The sequence below is a fragment of the Saccopteryx bilineata genome, chromosome 1, assembly GCF_036850765.1.
Source record: "Saccopteryx bilineata isolate mSacBil1 chromosome 1, mSacBil1_pri_phased_curated, whole genome shotgun sequence".
Taxonomy (NCBI): Eukaryota; Metazoa; Chordata; class Mammalia; order Chiroptera; family Emballonuridae; genus Saccopteryx; species Saccopteryx bilineata.
In genome coordinates, this window is record NC_089490.1 from 168,345,514 (window position 1) to 168,365,918 (window position 20,405).

The following is a 20,405-nucleotide window of genomic DNA, read 5'->3' on the forward strand; positions in this document are numbered from 1 at the left end:
ATCTACAGTTAAGAGTAAGCTGATGGAATGCAAACTCCTTACAACAATTCCACACCATGTGGATGCAGAGTCCTATGAAAACCAGACAGGAGCAGAGAAAAGACGTGTTTGTTTCCACATGCGCCAGCCTGGTCGTGTACTCCCGGCCACCTCTGCCCAACCCCTGCCCTACGTCAGGTTTATTAGGATAAGGGAGTCTGGTACATTGGCATTTTGAGGTCAGTGTATACATTTGGAAATGTAGCACTGCTGTCTTCTTCACCTTAATTTCCTCCTCTGTTGCTATTACTCTTGCTGTTCCCGTCCCCCCTCCCCCCACTCCAACTCCAGACCAATAAATTTTTTACAGTCCAACCGGTTAGAAATTAATTGGGCTTCAGAGATACAAAGAGGTACAGCTTTTATAAGCTTGTTATTAAGTATCAAAAGATTCCTATTTCCCTTGCATATGTCCCCTCTCTGCACTCCTCCTCCAGGATTACTAACAAAGGTGCTTCCTTAAAGTTTTGACTAAACTTCTGACTATAGAGTATTGGCAGTGATATAGGGTATGTAGAAGTCTTGGATAATTCAAATATGCTCAAGTAATTCACCTATACAAATATAAAATTCACATTAGGAAGCGTTTTGTTTTGTTTTTTATTATGTTTTGGTTTTGTTTTGTTTTAAAATGATCTGAAAATACAACAAATGGTGTGCTGGGAAAAACTCTATCCTGTAACAAATGGCTAAAGTGCTGTGGAAATTCTAAAGTCATGATGTTGGCAGAGGATCTAGAATTAGTGAAGGCTGAGAACACATGTGATAGAATTCCGCTGGTGAAGAATGTCTTCAAGTAAAAATGGGATGATTATTGACTCTTTCTGATTGCATTCTTTCTCCCACCTAAATTTTAACGGTAGAAAAACCTCTGGTTTTAAATGGATTTTTTTCTTTCTGACTGAGTCCTGAAAGAGCTAATTTAGTGGATCAGAACAGGAAAAGTGTGGCTCATGTGGTCATGGGGGCCAGTTTGTGTGGATTAATTATTAAATGCCTCCGAGCTCGTCCAGGAAGCCGTTCAGGGTAGATTACAAGTGGTACACGGATATTTTTCATGCTTGAGCTCAAAGGCACCAAGGAGTCTCTGACTTATTTGTAGGATTGTGTTTTGGTCAAACATTAGAAAACCAGAGATGTAGGAAACGGGTAGAAGCCTAGGACCTTAAATAGTCAAAACTCCATTTTATTTCAAGATTACAATTCAGCTCTTCCTGGTCCAAAAAAAATTTTTTCTTTTATCTTGGCAAAAGCCACACTAAACATAGCCATTAGGAGAACTTGCAGGAACATGAGGAGAGGAGGCCTGAAGGAGACAGAGTGCCAGCCTTTAGACATGGCACTTGTTATCTGGACCATTCATTCAGGGTAGAATCTGGAACCCCTGGTGTCTCAGGGTCCGTGAACATCTCTGGATAGACATTAAGTCCACGTGACATTGTGACTCCTTAGAGGGGTCTAACTATTTGGGACGAAATGCCACATGGAGCTAGTTGCTCTCCTGGCCTCATGCATGTCCCTACAACTCACAGTCCCACAGTCCACACCAGCTCTGTGGCTCCAGATAAGCCCGGTGGCCCGCAGGCAGAGGTGCTGACTGCAAAACCTGGGGATGTTTCCCAGAGCAGTACGAGAAAACAGATGGAGGCACCCGTCCGACTGGCGAAGCCCATCCGCCATCTGCTATCAACGCTCACGCCCAAGAGGAAGGCCAAAGAAGATGCTAAGGTCAACAAAGCAAAGGCTAGCTTAGTTACAGAGATCGGCAGATTTACCTTCTAAACCTGCCTCTCCAATAACCCCAGCCCAGGCCCACAAACGACCCTGCAGAGCAGGGCGAGAAGTTTCACAAAGGCAAAAGCGGAAAGGGAAAAAAGCAGATACAAACAAGGAGGGAGGCAATGGTGCGGAAAACAGATGTTCCATGGTCCAGATGTAGAGAGTGGAGTCCCTGGAGATGCCCAGTGAGGTGTGCTCTGAGCTTCCCATCACCACATAGTTTGAGATTTTAAAAAATCAACCTTAATAAAAAATGTAGAATTTCCGGTGATGGTCTTGTAAAACTGCTTGTGAAAAGCTCTTAAACTACAATGTAAATGTGAACATCCACCCTTCTGTGAACGTTTCCTGTTCTAAACATCAAAGGACTGCTTCCCTGGCTGTTTACAGTGATACTGGCTTTTGTAGGTTTTAACATGATTTATTTTCTTTTTTTTTCTTTGGTAGTTTAGCCAGGAGGGGACTTTCAAAGCTGTTGCCTGTGTCCTACAGTAAATGGTCTGTTTATGAAAAGATCTTCAATAAAGCAGAATACAGGCTGGCTTAGGAGGAAAAAAAATCATTCCCTACATGAAGAAAATTAAAATGCTCTTCTCTACTGCCTGGCAGAAGTCTTACAGATTTGCTTGTCATCTTTTTCTTCCTTTGACTTGGAATTGATTAATGTAAAAAGTGTGAGGTAGAAATTTAACTGACTAGCCTGACCAGGCAGTGGCTGAGATCAGAGTGTTGGACTGGGACATGGAAGGCCCAGGTTTGAAACCACAAGGTCCCTGATTTGAGCATGGGCTCATCTGGCTTGAGAGCGGGCTCACCAGCTTGAGCGCAGGGTTGCTGGCTTCAGTGTGGGATCATAGACATGACCCCGTGGTCGCTGGCTTGAGTTCAAAGGTCGCTGGCTTAAAATCTAAGGTCACTGGCTTGAGCAAGGGGTCACTCGCTCTGCTGTAGCCCCCCGGTCAAGGCACATATGAGAAAGCAATCACTGAACAACTAAGGTGTCGCAACAAAAAACTGATGCTTCTCATCTCCCTTCCTATCTGTCTGTCCCTATCTGTCCCTCTCTCTGTCTGTCTCTGTCACACACACACAAAAAAAAAAGAAGAAAAAAGAAATCTCACTGACTAAGTTTGAAATCTAACTGACAATGTTTCACTTCTGCTGAAGCCTTCCCTCTTTCCCCGGTGGTCGGCAAGTTTCTGTAAGTGCTGGAGTAGGCTCTGTCCTGACCACCATCAACCTGACTAATTTTGGGCCAGCTCTACACTGTCCTAATAGCATACATTTAGGAAGCTGTGTCTCAGAGGACAAATCCCACCCTTCCCTAAAACCACCTTAATTTTCCTTTTCAGTAGTATCTTGGCTATTCTTAGCCATTTTCATTTCCACTAAACTTTTAGAATCAAATTGCCAAATTCAGCATTAAACAAATAAATACAAGAAACCCACTGGAAATATAGTTAGATTTGTATTAAATGTACAGATTAATCTGGGAGTCATGACTTCCTTACAGTCTACCAGTCCCCAGCCATGGTGTCTTTCTCCATTTAAGGTGGGAGCGGGGGGTGGGGAGAAATGCTTCATGGAATCATTTCTGAGTTGAACAGTTGTCCATTGAAATGAATGTCATTCAGCTTGGCAATGTGAAACACTTGCTTAGAACAAAGTGAAAGTTAGTCATATCTATATCTATCTATAGATAGATATAGATAGATAGATAGATAGATAGATAGATAGATAGATAGATAGATAGATGTTTTTAATTTCTATAAAGCTTGCTGTTTTTTCCAAACCATATCCTAGACAGAATTTTGTCTTAATTTTTCTGTCTCGGCTTTCCCACTCTATTCTGACATCTCTCAGGTCGCTGACCATGCCCACATTTCTTGGATTCTTCACAAGATGACAGTCACACAGCCATCATTCAGCAAAGCTCTGCTTAGTTCCAAAGGTAACCTTGACAGTAGGTCTACTGATCTGTTGGCTTTAGTTTTGCAAGATTGCTACACGAAGCCACATGCAAGTGGGATTCAAGCACCAGAGCAAATACAGAGAATGAGACTTGCAGATGTCAGACCTTTGTGAAAACAGGAGGAAAGTAGGCAGAAGTGGTTCCATCAGGTCTGCACAGATATGAGGTTGGACTGTGAACCTGAAAAAGCAGAAACACATGGATCAAATTCTACATCTGTAAATCACTGAAAAGATGGGCTAAGCAACCTCTCCTTATTAAGACGGCTCCACATGAGTGAGCCGAGTGAATGAAAGTCCCTCCATACATCATTTTGCTGATCTACTCTCACAGCACAGACACCGCCTGCTTCCTCGCTGCACATCTGTTACTCTTCTCTATTCAAAGGGATATTCGAGGCAAAAGTCCCCTGGTTCCTTAGGGACTCTGAATTTGTAAATGCTATTACCAAATGGATTTCTGTGTGTGGGACTTCCACAGGGGTCTGTTTAGAAGCTCTTACAGACATTATACTTTATTTTGTTCTTTAATATAGTCTGGATTCATTGAATAAAAAGCACAAGTTACTAGCAGTGGAGGGCAAATTATCGAACGTCTACCGATCTTATTTTTAACATGTATTCTTTTTTGATATAGCTAGGGATTATAAGAAATGAAGAAAAAAGGAATACAGACTTTTCTTTCTTGATGTGCACTTAATGAATGGTACTCATCTCTGGAAGAATATAAGGGTTACAGAGTGTGAATGGAAAATACTTCTTTGTGTAAATCACTTATTTTCAAACATTCTGGATTGAATCACTTATCTATATAGTTGTTACTAGTCTTTTAACCTAAGATAATGGCGATCTGATATTATATGTCCAAATGTGCCACAGAACATCATCGAGGATGCTGGGAGAGTAGCAGAAATGCTAGGATGGTAATGAGCCTCACTCATTATCCTTATAAGACTTTATATAGGCTTGTTATTCAGGAGGTTTGGTTCTCACTTTTACTGTCTTTTTATGTGCAAAGAATATATGAAGACTAGATAGTATAAAGTCTTTGCCAGGCACTGTTCTAAGTGTTATATAGTAATTAACTCTCTGAACCTCATGACAGTCTTGTGAGATAGATGGCTTTATCATTTTCATTTTACAGATGAAAAATAAAAGGCATAGAAAGGTTATAGGACTTATTTGAAGTCCCTTGTTAGTAAGTGGTAGAACTGGGATTCAAACCCATGCAGTATGTATGCAGGGCGTTAACCTTTACATCACCTTGCCAAAAACAAGCAATGGAGTTTCTCTGAACACTTCATTCTGCCAACTAGATATTCAGTGTTCATGTCAAGTTTAAACCACTTTAAAACGTACTTGTTTATGTTATTATGACATTTACATATTTAGATGCTTGTGTGCCTTTCTGTTTTGAGGCTTCTGGGTTACACCTTAATCAAGTCTCTCTTATTCAAGAAGTGTTTCATGTGTGTATTTCCTGTTTCCCTTGCCCAGTTTATGGACAGCTTGGGAATGGAGCTGGTGATATATATTTTTTTCTGTTGTGAAATGCCCAGCAGTGATAAGCACTCATTAAATACTTATCAATATTAAAATGTTAAAACATCAGATAAAGCCTACCATTCAGTGTGTCCGTAAAGTCATGGTGCACTTTTGACCGGTCACAGGAAGGCAACAAAAGACGAAAGAAATGTGAAATCTGCACCAAATAAAAGGAAAACCCTCCCAGTTTCTGTAGGATGATGTGGCAGCATGCACAGATGATGACATAACACCGTGTATACAGTGGAGCAGCCCACGGCCATGCCAGTCGAGATGTGGACGGTACAGAGGAAAGTTCAGTGTGTTCTGTGGCTCGCTAAATTCGAATCCATGACCAAAGTGCAACGTGAATATCAGCACATTTATAATGAAGCGCTGCCACATAGGAATAACATTACTCGGTGGGATAAGCTGTTGAAGGAAACCGGCAGTTTGGTGGAGAAACCCCATTCTGGTAGGCCATCAGTCAGTGAGGAGTCTGTAGAGGCTATATGAGATAGCTACCTAAGGAGCCCTAAAAAATCTGTGCGTGAGCCCACATCGAACTGCACTGAATAGGTATGAAACTGGGAGAGTTTTCCTTTTATTTGGTGCAGATTTCACGTTTCTATCGTCTTTTGTTGCTTTCCTGTGACCGGTCAAAAGTGCACCATGACTTTAAGGATACAATGTATATGTCACCTCCAAGTAACTTATACTGATTGGTTCTTTTCAAGTTTATGAGCTCAAATGTCTTTTCTCTCTACATATCACATATCTTCATAGATCTGCATACTCTACATATCACAGTGTATATGTCACACACCTATAATTAACAAAATACCTATGAGTGCTCGACAGATAGAGGGCATGGTAATGCTCACTAAACATACTTAACATACTCACAAGTAAGGAAGGGGCTTACAGTTGAAGAGTACTGGGGAAAGCCTCTTGTGAGTGTTCCATTTAAAGATACTCATCACAGCACAAAGGCAAAGTAACATAGATTTGATTTAGAGACATTTAGATTTTAATATTATTACTTTAAAAAAATTCATGTTGTTTGTGTTTGTATAGTAAACTATGATTTCTTTCCTGTGGTACTGTTGTTCTTTCTTGGATAAAGCAGTCTTACAATGAAATAAAAGCAAGATAAAAATATGGTGAAGTCAAAAAATTTGATTTAGCCTGACCAGGCGGTGGTGCAGTGGATAGAGCGTCAGAGTGGGATGTGGAAGGACCCAGGTTTGAGACACTGAGGTCACCAGCTTGAGCACGGGCTCATCTGGTTTGAGCAAAAGCTCACCAGCTTAAACCCAAGGTCGCTGGCTTGAGCAAGGCGTTGCTCGGTCTGCTGTAGACCCCCAGTCAAGGCATATATGAGAAAGCAATCAATGAACAACTAAGGCATTGTAATGCACAATGAAAAACTAATGATGCTTCTCATCTCTCCGTTCCTGTCTGTCTGTCCCTGTCTATCCCTCTCTCTGACTCTCTCTCTGTCTCTGTAAAAAAAAAAAAAAAAAAAAAAAAAAGATTTATTCTTCTCATTATCTGTTTAGTGCTTAGAGGATGAAAACACTTGTTGGTATGTGGACTTCTCTTGTATTCTCACTTGTTTAAATGAGATAATAAATTTGGCTAAATTGAAGAAAGCACATATGTAGGGGAATAATCAACTAGTTGTAGTTAAAACATATACTGCTCACAAAATAAGGGGATATTTCAAAATAAATAAGAAGTGATAAAAAAGAAGCATTTGATTTTTTAAAATTAAACAAGAATATCAGAAAAGCAAACAACAAGTCAAAGAAAGTTGTTTGATTATGCAAATGACATGCCAAACCCACTTTTATTTCATTGGTGGAAATGCACTATACAAGAGGCTGAAAGTACTGGAGCATCTGCACGTTCCCTGATCCCCTCATTTTTTGTGAGTAGTGTATTTTATCAGATTGTTGGCTGTTAGGGAAGTTCCCAATGGCAAGGCAGATGTTGACTGACTGGTGGTGTGGCTTTGGTTAAAGAATATTTTTAGTTGATTAGAAGAAAGAACTTTACCTACCATATTCTTTCCTCCCAGTTATATTTCCACTTAGAAACTATATTTCAAGGGCATAAACTAGTAAAATCAAAGCTATGTTTTTTAAACCAAGACATTTAGCAATGAGTTCTATTCCTTGTGGACTCTGGTCCAAGGCACACTGACCTGCTGAACAGGGACAGATAAGGGCTGAATCACAGCGGTGGTCACTCCTGTCTTTGGAGATGAGGATCCTATTGTCAGGGAAACGGAAGTTGTTTTCTTTTGAGCTCTAGAGGATGAGGAGGCAAGTGTTCAGTCAGAATTTTTTTAAAGTAGATACTATTCTTTAAAACATTTCCACAGAATAGCCCAGTTTCTTTTTATGTACTTAATCCACTTCAACTGTGAAGTGCTTTAGAAATGGAAACAGAATAGCTGCAGCCAATAGGTGCATCGAACGAACCATACTGATGGTAGGAAAATAAACACATGGATAGAAGAAAGGTAGCTATATGTACCACAGCCATTATCAGTGAACCTACAGTGTTGAACTTGAAATTTTTAAGTGAAAAGAAAATACTTAGAAAAAGTCTAACCTTTAGCAGCAAGAAGATATTTGAAATCTTTAGGGTTAGGGTTCTATATTTATTTATTTTTATTTATTTATTTTTGTATTTTTCTGAAGCTGGAAACGGGGAGAGACAGTCAGACAGACTCCTGCATGCGCCCGACTGGAATCCACCTGGCACGCCCACCAGGGGCGACGCTCTGCCCACCAGGGGGCGATGCTCTGCCCCTCCGGGGCATCGCTCTGTTGCAACCAGAGCCACTCTAGCGCCTGGGAAAGAGGCCAAGGAACCATCCCCAGCGCCCGGGCCATCTTTGCTCCAATGGAGCCTCGGCTGTGGGAGGGGAAGAGAGAGACAGAGAGGAAGGAGAGGGGGAAGGGTGGAGAAGCAGATGGGCACTTCTCCTGTGTGCCCTGGCCGGGAATCGAACCCGGGACCTCTGCATGCCAGGCCGACGCTCTACCACTGAGCCAGCCAGCCAGGGCCAGGGTTCTATATTTAATTCAAAGTTTTGTTTGTCTATTTTAAGTCTAGCAGCTGTTCTTTGTTCTGGTTTCTAATTTTGTTGAGAGTGTCTTGAAATTTTTGTCTTTTCTTAGTGCATTAAAGTTAGTGAGGTGTACACAAAGGTTAAGAAGAATTGAGTTGTAGACCCAGTTTTGTTAAGTCGCTGGCTGTGGACTCCCCAATAAGCCGTGTAACCCATTAAACTTGACATCCTTATCTGAAATGAGAGGTGGTATATGAAATGAGAGGACATATATGGCCTTAATAATATCCCATTAATATTAATATTTGGTGGTTATCTGATGCTGAATAAACATAATTGTTATGTATATACTATTAGATCAAAAGAATTTATTAGATCATTGAATTTTCTACAAAATTCTCGCAGATTTTAATTTCTGCAAAATAATTAAGATGTTAACATTTTACTAATAACACATATGTCTTTGTAGGAAGAACCTGATTTTGAGATTTTCACGATAAGATCTAAGTAGAAATAGACTTAATCCAAATGGAAACACAATTCTGGCCCAGTGACATCTTTTCCAATTTATGTAAATACATTGATCCTCATTTATATTTTAGTAGTGATTTAATGAATTTTCTCTCAGCTGTCCTTTTCATAAATTTATAACTGGTTATTATCTTTAAAACTAACATCATACATGATTAGATTTTGGCATATCAATGATGAAATGCAGACTTCAACGTTCACTCATAAGTTAAAAATTATGTTCCAAGTTCACGTATTTGATCTTCGATTGACATCAGTTGACCTTACCCATGGCTTCACACCCCAACAGTTCTGCTGATATCTTTGCTCTATAATTGGTGGAATTGCAGGCACTTACTGTGGCATAGCTCCACGTTTTGATATGAAAGCTAAACTTTCACTGTCAGAATCTGTTGAACTTGCACCTAAAGAGTAAAAAATAAAGTTAAGATATAAGGAGTACTTATAATTGCTTCAAAGAGTAATGTTTTTTTATTTTTAAACAATAACATATAGAGTCTTATTTTGAAACAGAGAACGCTCAGATCATTTTTACTTAAGACTGTACCTTCAGAAAATCTTTTTTCTTAAAAAAAGAACTATGAAAAGTTTTCTTCAAAGCAACATGCTTTTAATGCCAGAGTTATTAGTTTCATTTTAATCACTTTAGCCATCAGAACCATACTTTTAAATAGCTTATAAACCGTGAAACAAATCTGAGTTTGACTGTGGGTGAAACATTCACGATTTTAAACATTAACCTTTTGCCAGGAGATTTCATGGTGTGGATTATTAATGTCCTTATTACTAATTAGGAAATGCCTTCAGACTCTTGGATAAACTAGAATATGACAGTGACTTCATTCTTGAATAAAAGGGTCTCAGATTTTGGATCATCTTTCCAAAATCATTTGCCTCATTGCTGTCTTTGAATTAAGGGTCAGATTTTTAGTCAAAACGCACACTGTATTTACATTTTAGTCTTCTTGTATTTTGTGACAAGAGGTTTTAGATGATATTTAAAATAACTGTGATGGTTAGAAATATATTCATGATACTTCCTTTATATAACTTACATTATTTTAACTATTTAAAAATATTTTAATGTAAAATACATGCTTATAGAAAAGTAACCAGTTAGCACAGAATTTTGTGATATTATAGTAAAGACCAATTGGTACCTTCTCTAATGCCATTCTGCATATGTTAATAGTCTGGTGTGTGTTTTTCAGATAAACTTAATGTATTAACACACAAATATTTACATACACACTTAAACAAAGAGAATCATACTATATGTACTCTTTGCAAATAGTCAGATTTGCCTATCAATACTTTTAGCATAGATACATTTACTTAGTTCTCTTGGATGGCTGTCTAGTGTTTCTTCCCATGACTATAATATGTTTTTCCAGCCTTCTTTTGATGTTGAAATAATCATGTTTAGGTAACTATTGGAATGATTGTTGTTCCTTCCAATTTATTTCTATAATTACCCCCTAGTATAGGCTTTCTTCACCTAGTTCCTGGACTACTACAATAGTCTTATCTGGTCTTTCAACTCTCTCAAATTTGTCTTCAACTGATGCAGATTAATGTTCCTATCTTCCAGAAACCCCTGAAATTCCACATCATGTAACCCCAATCCAGGAAGCTGAACATACTCCCTGGTGCATATTCCTCTAGGTAATGGGAACACAACGTGAACACACAGACACACACACACCTCTACCTTTAAGGAGGTTACATTCTTTTGAGAACATACACAATAGACAAGGTAAATACCTGGTATGGTAGTGAGTGAAGTAAAAAAACATGAAGCAGGTAGGGGCATTGGGAGCAATGGGAGTGCAGCGGGATGCACTATTCAGTACAGTGGGAAGGAAGGCTCCACCTAGATGATGACTTTACATAAATCAAGATCTGAAATTGGCTTTCCCTTCTTGGTCTTCCCCATGACTGCACCTTTAGTTGTGTTATTCATTATTGTAGGAAACTCCTATACAGTCTTTTCTTAAACAGCTCTCTTTTTTTTTTTTAATAATTTTATTTTTTTAATGGGGTGACATCAATAAATCAGGATACATATATTCAAAGATAACAAGTCCAGGTTATCTTGTCGTTCAATTATGTTGCATACCCACCACCCAAAGTCAGATTGTTCTCTGTCACCTTCTATCTTGTTTTCTTTGTGCCCCTCCCCACCCCCATTTCCTCTCCCATTCCCCACACCCCCCCGTAACCACCACACTCTTATCAATGTCTCTTAGTTTCACTATTATGTCCCACCTATGTATGGAATAATACAGTTCCTGGTTTTTTCTGATTTACTTATTTTGCTTCGTATCATGTTATCAAGATCCCACCATTTTGCTGTAAATGTTCCGATGTCATCATTTCTTATGGCTGAGTAGTATTCCATAGTGTATATGTGCCACATCTTCTTTATCCAGTCATCTATTGATGGGCTTTTTGGTTGTTTCCATGTCCTGGCCACTGTGAACAATGCTGCAATAAACATGGGGCTGCATGTGTCTTTACGTATCAATGTTGAACAGCTCTCTCTTTTCAGATCAGCCCTGTCATTTTTCTGAACTCTGTCTTCTTTGAACACCTAGTGTTCTTGTTTACAGTACTCACATCACTTACAACGTCTCATCTGCTAGGAAATTACAAGTTCTTTGAGAACTGAAGTGGTATTAGGAAGAAAACTACCAATTTTTGAGAACTTACTATTTGCCTGGCAGTCTACTAGGCAATTCATAGCATTTCATTATTGTAATAATGAACCTCACTAAGAAGTGAGTTATATCCAATTACTGAAAAGAAAATGTAGGAACCAAGAGCTTGTATAATTTGCATAAGGTCATATAGCTAGAAAGCAGTGGAAACAAGATTTACACTCGTATTCTGTGAACTCGCAGTCCATGACCTGCCCCCTTCCACATGACCTCCAGTGTGGTACATGAGGTGTTGGCTTCATTCCTTGCTCATGGCTTCAGACCTTTAACTCCCAGTAGAATGAATGAATGGAAATAAGGAATTGCCAAGTTTGTTTGAGGACAGGCAGTAGACTGCAACAATGAAAAGGGCAGCATCTTTGCAGGGGAGGACAGCGGTAGAGGTGAGTGTAAAAACACAGGGTGGAATACCAGATTCAATGTGTTTGAACTTTATATCTAGGCATTGAGAGTGGAGATTGGGAAAATTAACTGTGCAGGATGAACTGAGGAAGCAGGGAGAAAAGCAGAGCAGAAGAAACAGCAAAGCATCTGAAAGATGTGATGGACAAGGAGACAGTCTGAACTGCGGTGAGGAGGTGGGAGAAGCTGAGCAGGGAAAGTGAGAAACACCAGTGGATTTGGTTATCAGAAAGTCACGATAACCCGAGAGAGACCAATTCTACTGGCAAATGTTCAGAGAGGACAGGCAAAGTCCTATGGGCATTATCACAGACACTTTCAAAGTGGCCCGAGATTGGGAAAGTAGCTATTTTTCATATAACTCCAAACATTTAAATCATTTTTTAAAAATCCCCTCTAATTATCTCTAGAAAATATTTTTTCATTCTTTTTTGCTACCTTTTTTTCCCCAGCTGATTTTCAGAAAAAAAGACCAAAAAGCTTGATGTCCCTGAGAACACATTTGTTGGTTTTTGCACACCTGTCCAAGCCTTGTGAACTCTCAATGTCACCTTCCGTCTCAGGTGTCAGAGCAGCTCCTGCAGATGGTAGCAGATCAAATCTCCCCATCTGTGCCAACGAGTTCCCTTCCCTCCCCGAAGGGCAACCCTTCCCTCCCTCTCCTCTTCTGCCTCCTCCCTTAGGTCATCTGCTTTGCACCTGGTCAGGAAACACCGCTCCTGTCTCAGGCGAACAGTTTTCTCTGTATTTATCAGACCGCTCCTTTCAGGATTTCAGGTAGGCTCCAATCTGAAGGAGGCACACGCTGCAGTCCTTGCAATTACTATTTATCTGCACATCAGATATTTACTCGCTGACATGCTAAGTGTTCCCGCATTGCCTCCCACACAGAGTGAAGGAATCAAAGGCTCACGTCTCCTCTCTCCTCCAGGGTAAAGTGCAGGTGGATGTGTCCCCCAAACGAGTCTTCTGTCTTAACTTCAAAAGCTATTCCTTTTCCATTTTCAAAATTTACCCAACTTAATACTTCCTTGTATGGAAAAAATAAAATGCACAATAGTGCAGTTTAAAGAAAAAAATCATGTGGAATCCCACCACCCAGATACTTGGAGCACAGCTTTCTGAAGTTTAGCCTGAGTACATATAAATAAAATGTATTTTTAAAAGATGACAATGCTATCATATTGCTTAATTATTGACCCATCCCCCCACTTAATACATGTCAGTAAGTATGCACTTTGATCATTTTCTAGTGGCTGTTTCAAACTCATTTATGTGGATTTACCAGAATTTTATTATTCGACTATTAATGGATATATGTATTATTTCTATTTTTAAACATCTCAACAGAAAACTGTGTAAAATAGCAATATATCAAAATGCTCATTTCTCTATACTTATGAGATCACTTTTATTTTTAGTTTTGTCAATCTGATATCTTCCATGATTTAAAAAACAAAACAAAACTTTAGTTTCTAAGTGAAAGTAAATTAAAGGTAAATCATATAGTTTCAACTTTAGAAAACAAGAAGTCTTCATAAAAGCAGATATCAAGCACTAAAAAGGTATACACACACACGGGTATATATGTACCTGTTTTTAAACCCTGAGTGACTTCAGAGAATCTCATTATAAAGTTCATTCTTTTTTAAAAATTCTTAATGTAAAGGTCTTTTTAACTGAAGTATAGTTGACACATAGTATTATATTAGTTTCAGGTGTTTCTGAGAAAAATGAAACCCTCATTTGAAAAGATATCTGCACCTTTATGTTCACTGAAGCATTATTTACTAATGCGAAGCTAGAGAAACAACCTAGGTCTTCATCAATAGATGAATGAATAAAGAAGTGGATCCATACATGTGTGTGTATACACACACATGCACACACAACCATGACAAAGAATCAAATCTTGACATCGGCAACAACATGGATAGACCTAGAGGGTATTATGCTAAGTGAAGTAAGTCAGAGCAAGACAAATGTTGCATCATTTCACTTATGTGTGGAAGTTTATCCTTCTGTACATGTTTTGCCTTTCAAAATTTAGGGTCTATATATATATATACACACACACACACACACACACACACACACACACACATACACACACTCTTCCTCCGATACTCATTTTTCTCCTTCCCTTCTTTCAGTTGCTATAATTACCAACACAGCAATAATCATTCAACCAGTTCAAAAAACATAGATGTAAATTCTGTTGCTATTGCTTTTTAGTTACAAGACCTCATGCAAATTACTAAGCTCTTAGTTCCTTAACAATTTTTTTTTAGCAAAAATAGGTTAAAGCTTAAAAACAAGGTACAACAGTGTATACAGGGTAAAATATACAGGATAGTGGAATTACATGTAGTTTTTATATTTTTATTAATACGGTTTAGATTTTTTTCTTAATGTGCTTTTTTTTAAAATTTTATTTATTGACTTTTAGATAGAGGGGAGAGAGATTGAGAAGGGGGAGGAGCAGGAAGCATCAACTCCCATATGTGCCTTGACCAGGCAAGCCCAAGATTAATGTGCTTTTTTTTGGTAATAGTAACGGTAGTTGACGCTACATGCCAGACTAAGCTCTAGGCAATGAACTCATTCAGCCCTTATAACAACCTAATTTTCTCCATGCAAAGATGGAGAAACTGAATTCAAAGCTAGTGAATGACTGTTGAAGGTCACAGTGCCAGAAACACTAAGCTTATCAGATAATATTCTGAAAAACAGCCACAGTGGGGCTTAGACTCCTTCAGCTTCTCTTAACACACTTTTAAAAGCCAGCAGAAGAAACCTAATGTTCAGAGAGGCATTTTCTTGCCGGGATCAGCAGGAATAGTTACCCATATAATATCTCAGCATTCGTCAAAATGTCACTTAAAAGGGACACACGGTTTATTTGGTTATTCCAAGAACTGAGAACCTCTAAATAAATATCAAACAGAAATCTGCCAAAATATATCAAGCTTAAGTATTCCTGGCCCCTCCCTTCCTCTTTAATGCCGCCCTGGCCTCCTCTCCATTAGACCCAACTCCTTACCCTCGATGTTCAGTTTAATCCACCTTCCTTCATTCCACATTTCAGAACCAGCATCCTGTCCTTTCTGGAGCTTCTAAAACTATCTGTGTAATCCATTTTGCAATCAGGAGGGTTGGTGGTGGTGGAAACCTGAGATGTCTGTGTTTATTTCGTACAGACATGCTTACCTTTCCTATTTACATCACAAAATTTTGAGAACATCTCATTACCCTCTAGTCCTTGCAAGTACCTCCCTCACCAGCTAGCACCCATGTGGGCCAGACTCTGTTTCCTTCCTTCCTTCCTTTCTTCCTTCCTCTTTTTTTTTTGCAAAGACTTTGTTCTCTATCTTTTCTCCCTCCATTCTGGGAGATCTATGGTTTTCACCTTTCTTGTATTACTTTCATTAGCACATAACATACTCTATTAATTCTGGTCTAACAACAAACAAGGAAACAAAAAAACTGTCTTTCTTATCCAACAATTCCATTTTTGGGTATTTATTCATAGGAAACAAAAGCACTAACTCAAAAAGATATTTCACCTCGATGTTTATTGCAGCATTATTTACAATAGGCAAGCCATGGAAACAACTTGTTTCCATCGACGGATAGATAAGAAAATGTGATATACATGTGTGCACGTGTGCGCGCGCGCACACACACACACTGGAATAATATTCATACATACATAGAAGGAAATCTTGAAAGTTGCAACCAAATTGATGAATTAAAAAACAAAAAATAAAAAAGCACAAACCCAAACTCACAGATACAGAGAACAGACTGGTGATGGCCAGAGGTGGGGGGTTAGATGGGTAGTGAAATGATTAAAAGGGGGTGAGATGATACAAACTTCTAGTTATAAGATAACTAAGTCCTGGATATGTAATGTACAGCCTGGCAACTATAGTTAATAATACTGTATAATATAATTGTTAAGTTGCTGATAAGAGATTTTAAAAGTTCTCTTCACAAGAAGAAAACATAACTATGTATGGTGATGGATGTTAACTAGACTCACTTTGGTGATCACTTTGTATGTAATATATACATGAAAAGTCATTATATTCTACACCTGAAACTATTATTATCTGTTAATTATACCTAAGGTTAAAAAATAGTTTCTTGACCCCACATTTTATTTTTTGCAAATACGGGCCCATACCTCTGCTATTTTTGAACAAAATGTCCCCAACACAAGCTTGTATTTGTTGCTTCTCCTTTCATATTTTGCTAACTTTTCTCAGCTCATTGCATTTGGTTGTCGGCTGCCTCCAGGTTGCCCAAAAGCCTCTTGTTAAACGTCCACAGTTGCTAAACTCAATGGTTCCTTTCTGTCCTCATCTGCCTGGACCCTCAGCAGAAGTGGACAGAGTTGGCATCACCCCCTTTCTGAAACGCTACCTCCTGCCTCACACGCTCTGCCTGGTTTCTCTCCCATCCCTTCTTGCTCTCCTTCACTGGCATTTCGTCTTCCAGAAACTTCCACAGGTAGGAAGTGTTATCCAGGCTCAGACCTGCTTCCCTTTCTCTCCTCCCAACTCCCCTTCCTCCCTGAGAGGTCTGTCCCTTCACACGGCCGGTCCCATAGCTTTAGTTACCAACAACATCCTGATGCCACACGTTTTACTCCCTGTGCCCAAGACTAGACTCATATGTCCGACTGCTGACTTGACATACCCTCTTAGCTATTTAAACAAGAACTTCAAACTTGGCATGCTCAAAACAGAATGCTTCCTTCTCTCTGTCCCCTGATCCTGTTCCTCCTCACTCTTCCCCAACGCAGAGAGAGGCAACACTGTGCACCCAGAGGGTGAGGCCGCCACCCCTGGAGCCACCTGATTCCTTTTACCCCCCCCCCCCCCCGGCCCACTGCACGACTGCGGGATCCCCCTCTGCCTTCTTCACACCGATCTGCCTCTCCCGGGCCCGTATCCACCCTCCCCTCCTGAAGCACCACCATTTCTCCTCCCTACTGCTGCAACTTCCATTATAAGCCAAAGCAACAGTGTAAAAATACAGGGGAGACAAAGGGGGGTTTACAGTCGTTCCTACGGCAAATAAGACAATAACAAATAATACTACAAGGATCAGCTGTTTTTGCGCTCTCACAACTGTAAACCTACTTTTGCCCTTGTACAAATCAACTAATGCGACCTTTCAGTGTAAACCCTCCATGGCTTGCGATGTTATTTAGAAAGACGGCCACACTCCTGACAGTGACCACAAGGCCCCGCGTCCCACAGGGGCAGCCGCTGCCCACCCTCCGAGCTGCCTCTTCTCTGTTACGTTCCAAGCACGCTGGTCTTCCTCCTGCGCCTCAGCACATCTGGACTGCCCCTCGCAGGGCCTCGCGTGGGTGCCCTCCGGGTGAAGCCCTCTCTCACCAGTCTTCCTACTGGTTCTTCTCAGGGTTCTGGTCTTAGATGAAAAGTCCTCTCTCCAGAAAGGCCTTCCTGATCAGCCTATTTATTCCATCAGCCACCCTGACTTTCTCCCCCGCCCCCGCAGGTGTGGGGATTATTTATGAGTGTGCCGGTTTATTCTCCCGCCCGCCTCGGGTGTGCTGGAGAAGCCAGAACACAGGCCTGTCCTGTTCGCCCACATGTCCCCAGTGTCTGCATCCCTGCCTGTCCTGCAGTAGTTTCTTAGTATCTACTGAATGGGATCTGAACACTGCTCAGTACGGGCCCTGAAACAATGCTCTGTTCAGGTCCTGCATGCATCCTGTCACTTGATTGAGGTGATCACAGCGAGAGCACTGCTGCCTCTACCATGCGTTCATCCACGTTCTATTCTGTAGTGGTGAAGAAGGCAGATTCGGAAATCAGATTGACTGGTTTTGCATTCTTAAACCCCGCGTGTGCAGGTGCGTGCAAGCGCCTGTGCATGTGTCTGTGTGTGATCTTGGGCACTCCTGAACCTCTATCTGCTCCGATTTCCTCAACCATAAAATGGGGGGTAGTTTTTGTAAAGATGAAATGAGATCTGGCGTGGTCTCTAGTTAACGCTAAATAGAAGTTAGCTGCTATTCTTAAGCTATACTTCCTTTTGTATCAGTCTAAAACTTGATGCATAAGGCAGTGAAATTCTGACAGTTTCCATCTAGTAGGTTGTTAAACTTTTAGGGGGCTGTGTTTGGATTTTTACATTCTACAGAAAACCTCCTGCTCTCTGATAGACCCTCAGTGATTACAGGCTGACATACTAGTAACAACAAGCTTTAGGAAACAACTTAATAGAGATATGACTGAGCCTAATTTAGAGCTGGTTAACTAAAATATAAGTTTCTTAATTGCAGTCATAATGGCCTAAGAATTTATCTAAAGTTCATGTTCTCTGGGATAAAAATACACTGAAATCTCTCAGGTTTTTTTTAAAATTATTATCCATATTTCACAAGGCCAAAGAGTTAGCTTTTTATACTAGGCATAAGAGACTGAATCTTATTGGCTCTTTATTCTAACTCCTTCCAGCTTCCTTTTCCCTCTCTTCACACACAATCTATCCGAAGTCACAGGCACCCAATGGCAGGCTGGCTAAGTTCAGTGTGCTGTGGGAAACTGTGCGCTGGAGAAATCCCCTGTCCTTGTTGAAGTTCAGGGCATGGAATATTCATGGCATATAGAACCAGAGGTGTGTTTTTCCCATAATGAGTAGCTCATCCAGATGATGTCAAAGGTATAAGAGGATTGGTGGTTTAGCAGCTTCTACACAGAAGAGCCAAATTTAATTAAATAAAATAAAAGGCCCTGTTGGGTCTGCCAGAGGTAGGTACTGAAACTGGTTTCTGAGGTAGAGACATATTTTCTTTATTTCACGTGAAAAGTGAGTGTATCTTATATGCATTGCAATTACTCTTTTAAGTTCATTTGTGACCATATATCACTTTAAATATTTCTATTATATCACTTATTATATATAATATCACTTATCATATCATTTTATGTACTTTTTTCCATTGTTTTTTTTCACAGATGTGCCTATCTCTACTATGAGATATCAGGTACTATGTCTTAATCATATTTATACTGGATTGTCTCACACATAGTAGGGCCTTAAAAATGCTGGCTGAATTGAGTTGATAGGCTATGATTTAAACTAATGTAAATTCACTTAACATCTGAGTATATAAGCAATGCACACTAAAGTTCACCACATTTCCACCAGTGTTGAAAGCAAGTAAAGCATTTAATGTTAAGGTGCTCTATCTGAATTTAAATTTGGGAGAAAAGTCTGATTATCACTAACAAACAGGTTTTGTTTTTGTTTTTTTAGCTTAGTGTTTTTATTTTATTTTATTTATTTATTTATTCATTCATTTTAGAGAGGAGAGAGAGTTAGAGTGAGAGAGAGAGAGAAAGAGAGAGAGAAAGGGGGGAGGAGCAGGAAGCATCAACTCCATATATGCCTTGACCAGGCAAACCCAGGGTTTTGAACCGGTAACCTCAGCATTCCAGGTCAATGCTTTATCCACTGTGCCACCACAGGTCAGACCAAACAGGTTTTTAATGGAAGTTTCAGTGCCCTTTATTATATTCTAAAACATACTTCAGGAAGTTTGCTACACAGTCGGCCCATGACTATACTTAACGGTTAACTTATTAAAAGTTAAAATCTTTTGTCATTCTTTTTCTATTGCTTTAGCACTTTCATATATGTGTGTGTGTGTGTGTGTGTGTGTGTGTGTGTGTGTGTGTATATATATATATATATATATATATATATATATATATATATATATATGCCATAGTGCAGGGGTCAGGAACCTTTTTGGCTGAGAGAGCCATGAACGCCACATAGTTTAAAATGTAATTCCATGAGAGCCATACAATGACCAGTGTGTGTTATGCATTATCTAATAAAAATTTGGTGTTGTCCCAGAGGACAGCTGTGATTGGCTCCAGCCACCCACAACCATGAACATGAGTGGTAGAAAATGAATGGACTGTAATTCATGAGAATGTTTTATATTTTTAACGTTATTATTATTTTTTTATTAAAGATTTGTCTACGAGCCAGATGCAGCCATCAAAAGAGCCACATCTGGCTCAAGAGCCATAGGTTCCCGACCCCTGCCATAGTGGTTAAGAATATGGGTCCAGGAGAGAGACTTCCTGGGTTTAAATCCTTGTGTAACTTTGAACGAGTCTCTCTAACCTCTCTGGGTCTCAGTTTATTCATTTGTAAAAAGGGAATACTAATAATACCTCATAGGCTTACAGTGAACTTTAAATGGCTATGTATATATATTATGTGTGCATTTATAAGTCCCATGAAAGAATTAGTTACTGCTATTTACAGAATGTTTGCTTTTATTAACAGGACAA

At 39.6% G+C, this 20,405-nt stretch overlaps 1 protein-coding gene across 8 annotated transcripts in view; it reads right to left on the bottom strand.

Annotated features, from left to right (window-relative positions):
• The window catches only part of PALLD (palladin, cytoskeletal associated protein), a 583,598-nt gene that overhangs the window by 209,921 nt on the left and 353,272 nt on the right, over positions 1 to 20,405 (bottom strand). For all 8 annotated transcript variants that reach the window (XM_066279499.1, XM_066279463.1, XM_066279472.1 and 5 more), the window contains 3 exons: positions 9,267 to 9,333; positions 7,523 to 7,628; positions 3,896 to 3,970 (listed from right to left, as the gene is read on the bottom strand). In XM_066279499.1, coding sequence (XP_066135596.1) covers positions 3,896 to 3,970; positions 7,523 to 7,628; positions 9,267 to 9,333 — 248 coding nt within the window. The remainder of the gene's footprint in view (positions 1 to 3,895; positions 3,971 to 7,522; positions 7,629 to 9,266; positions 9,334 to 20,405) is intronic.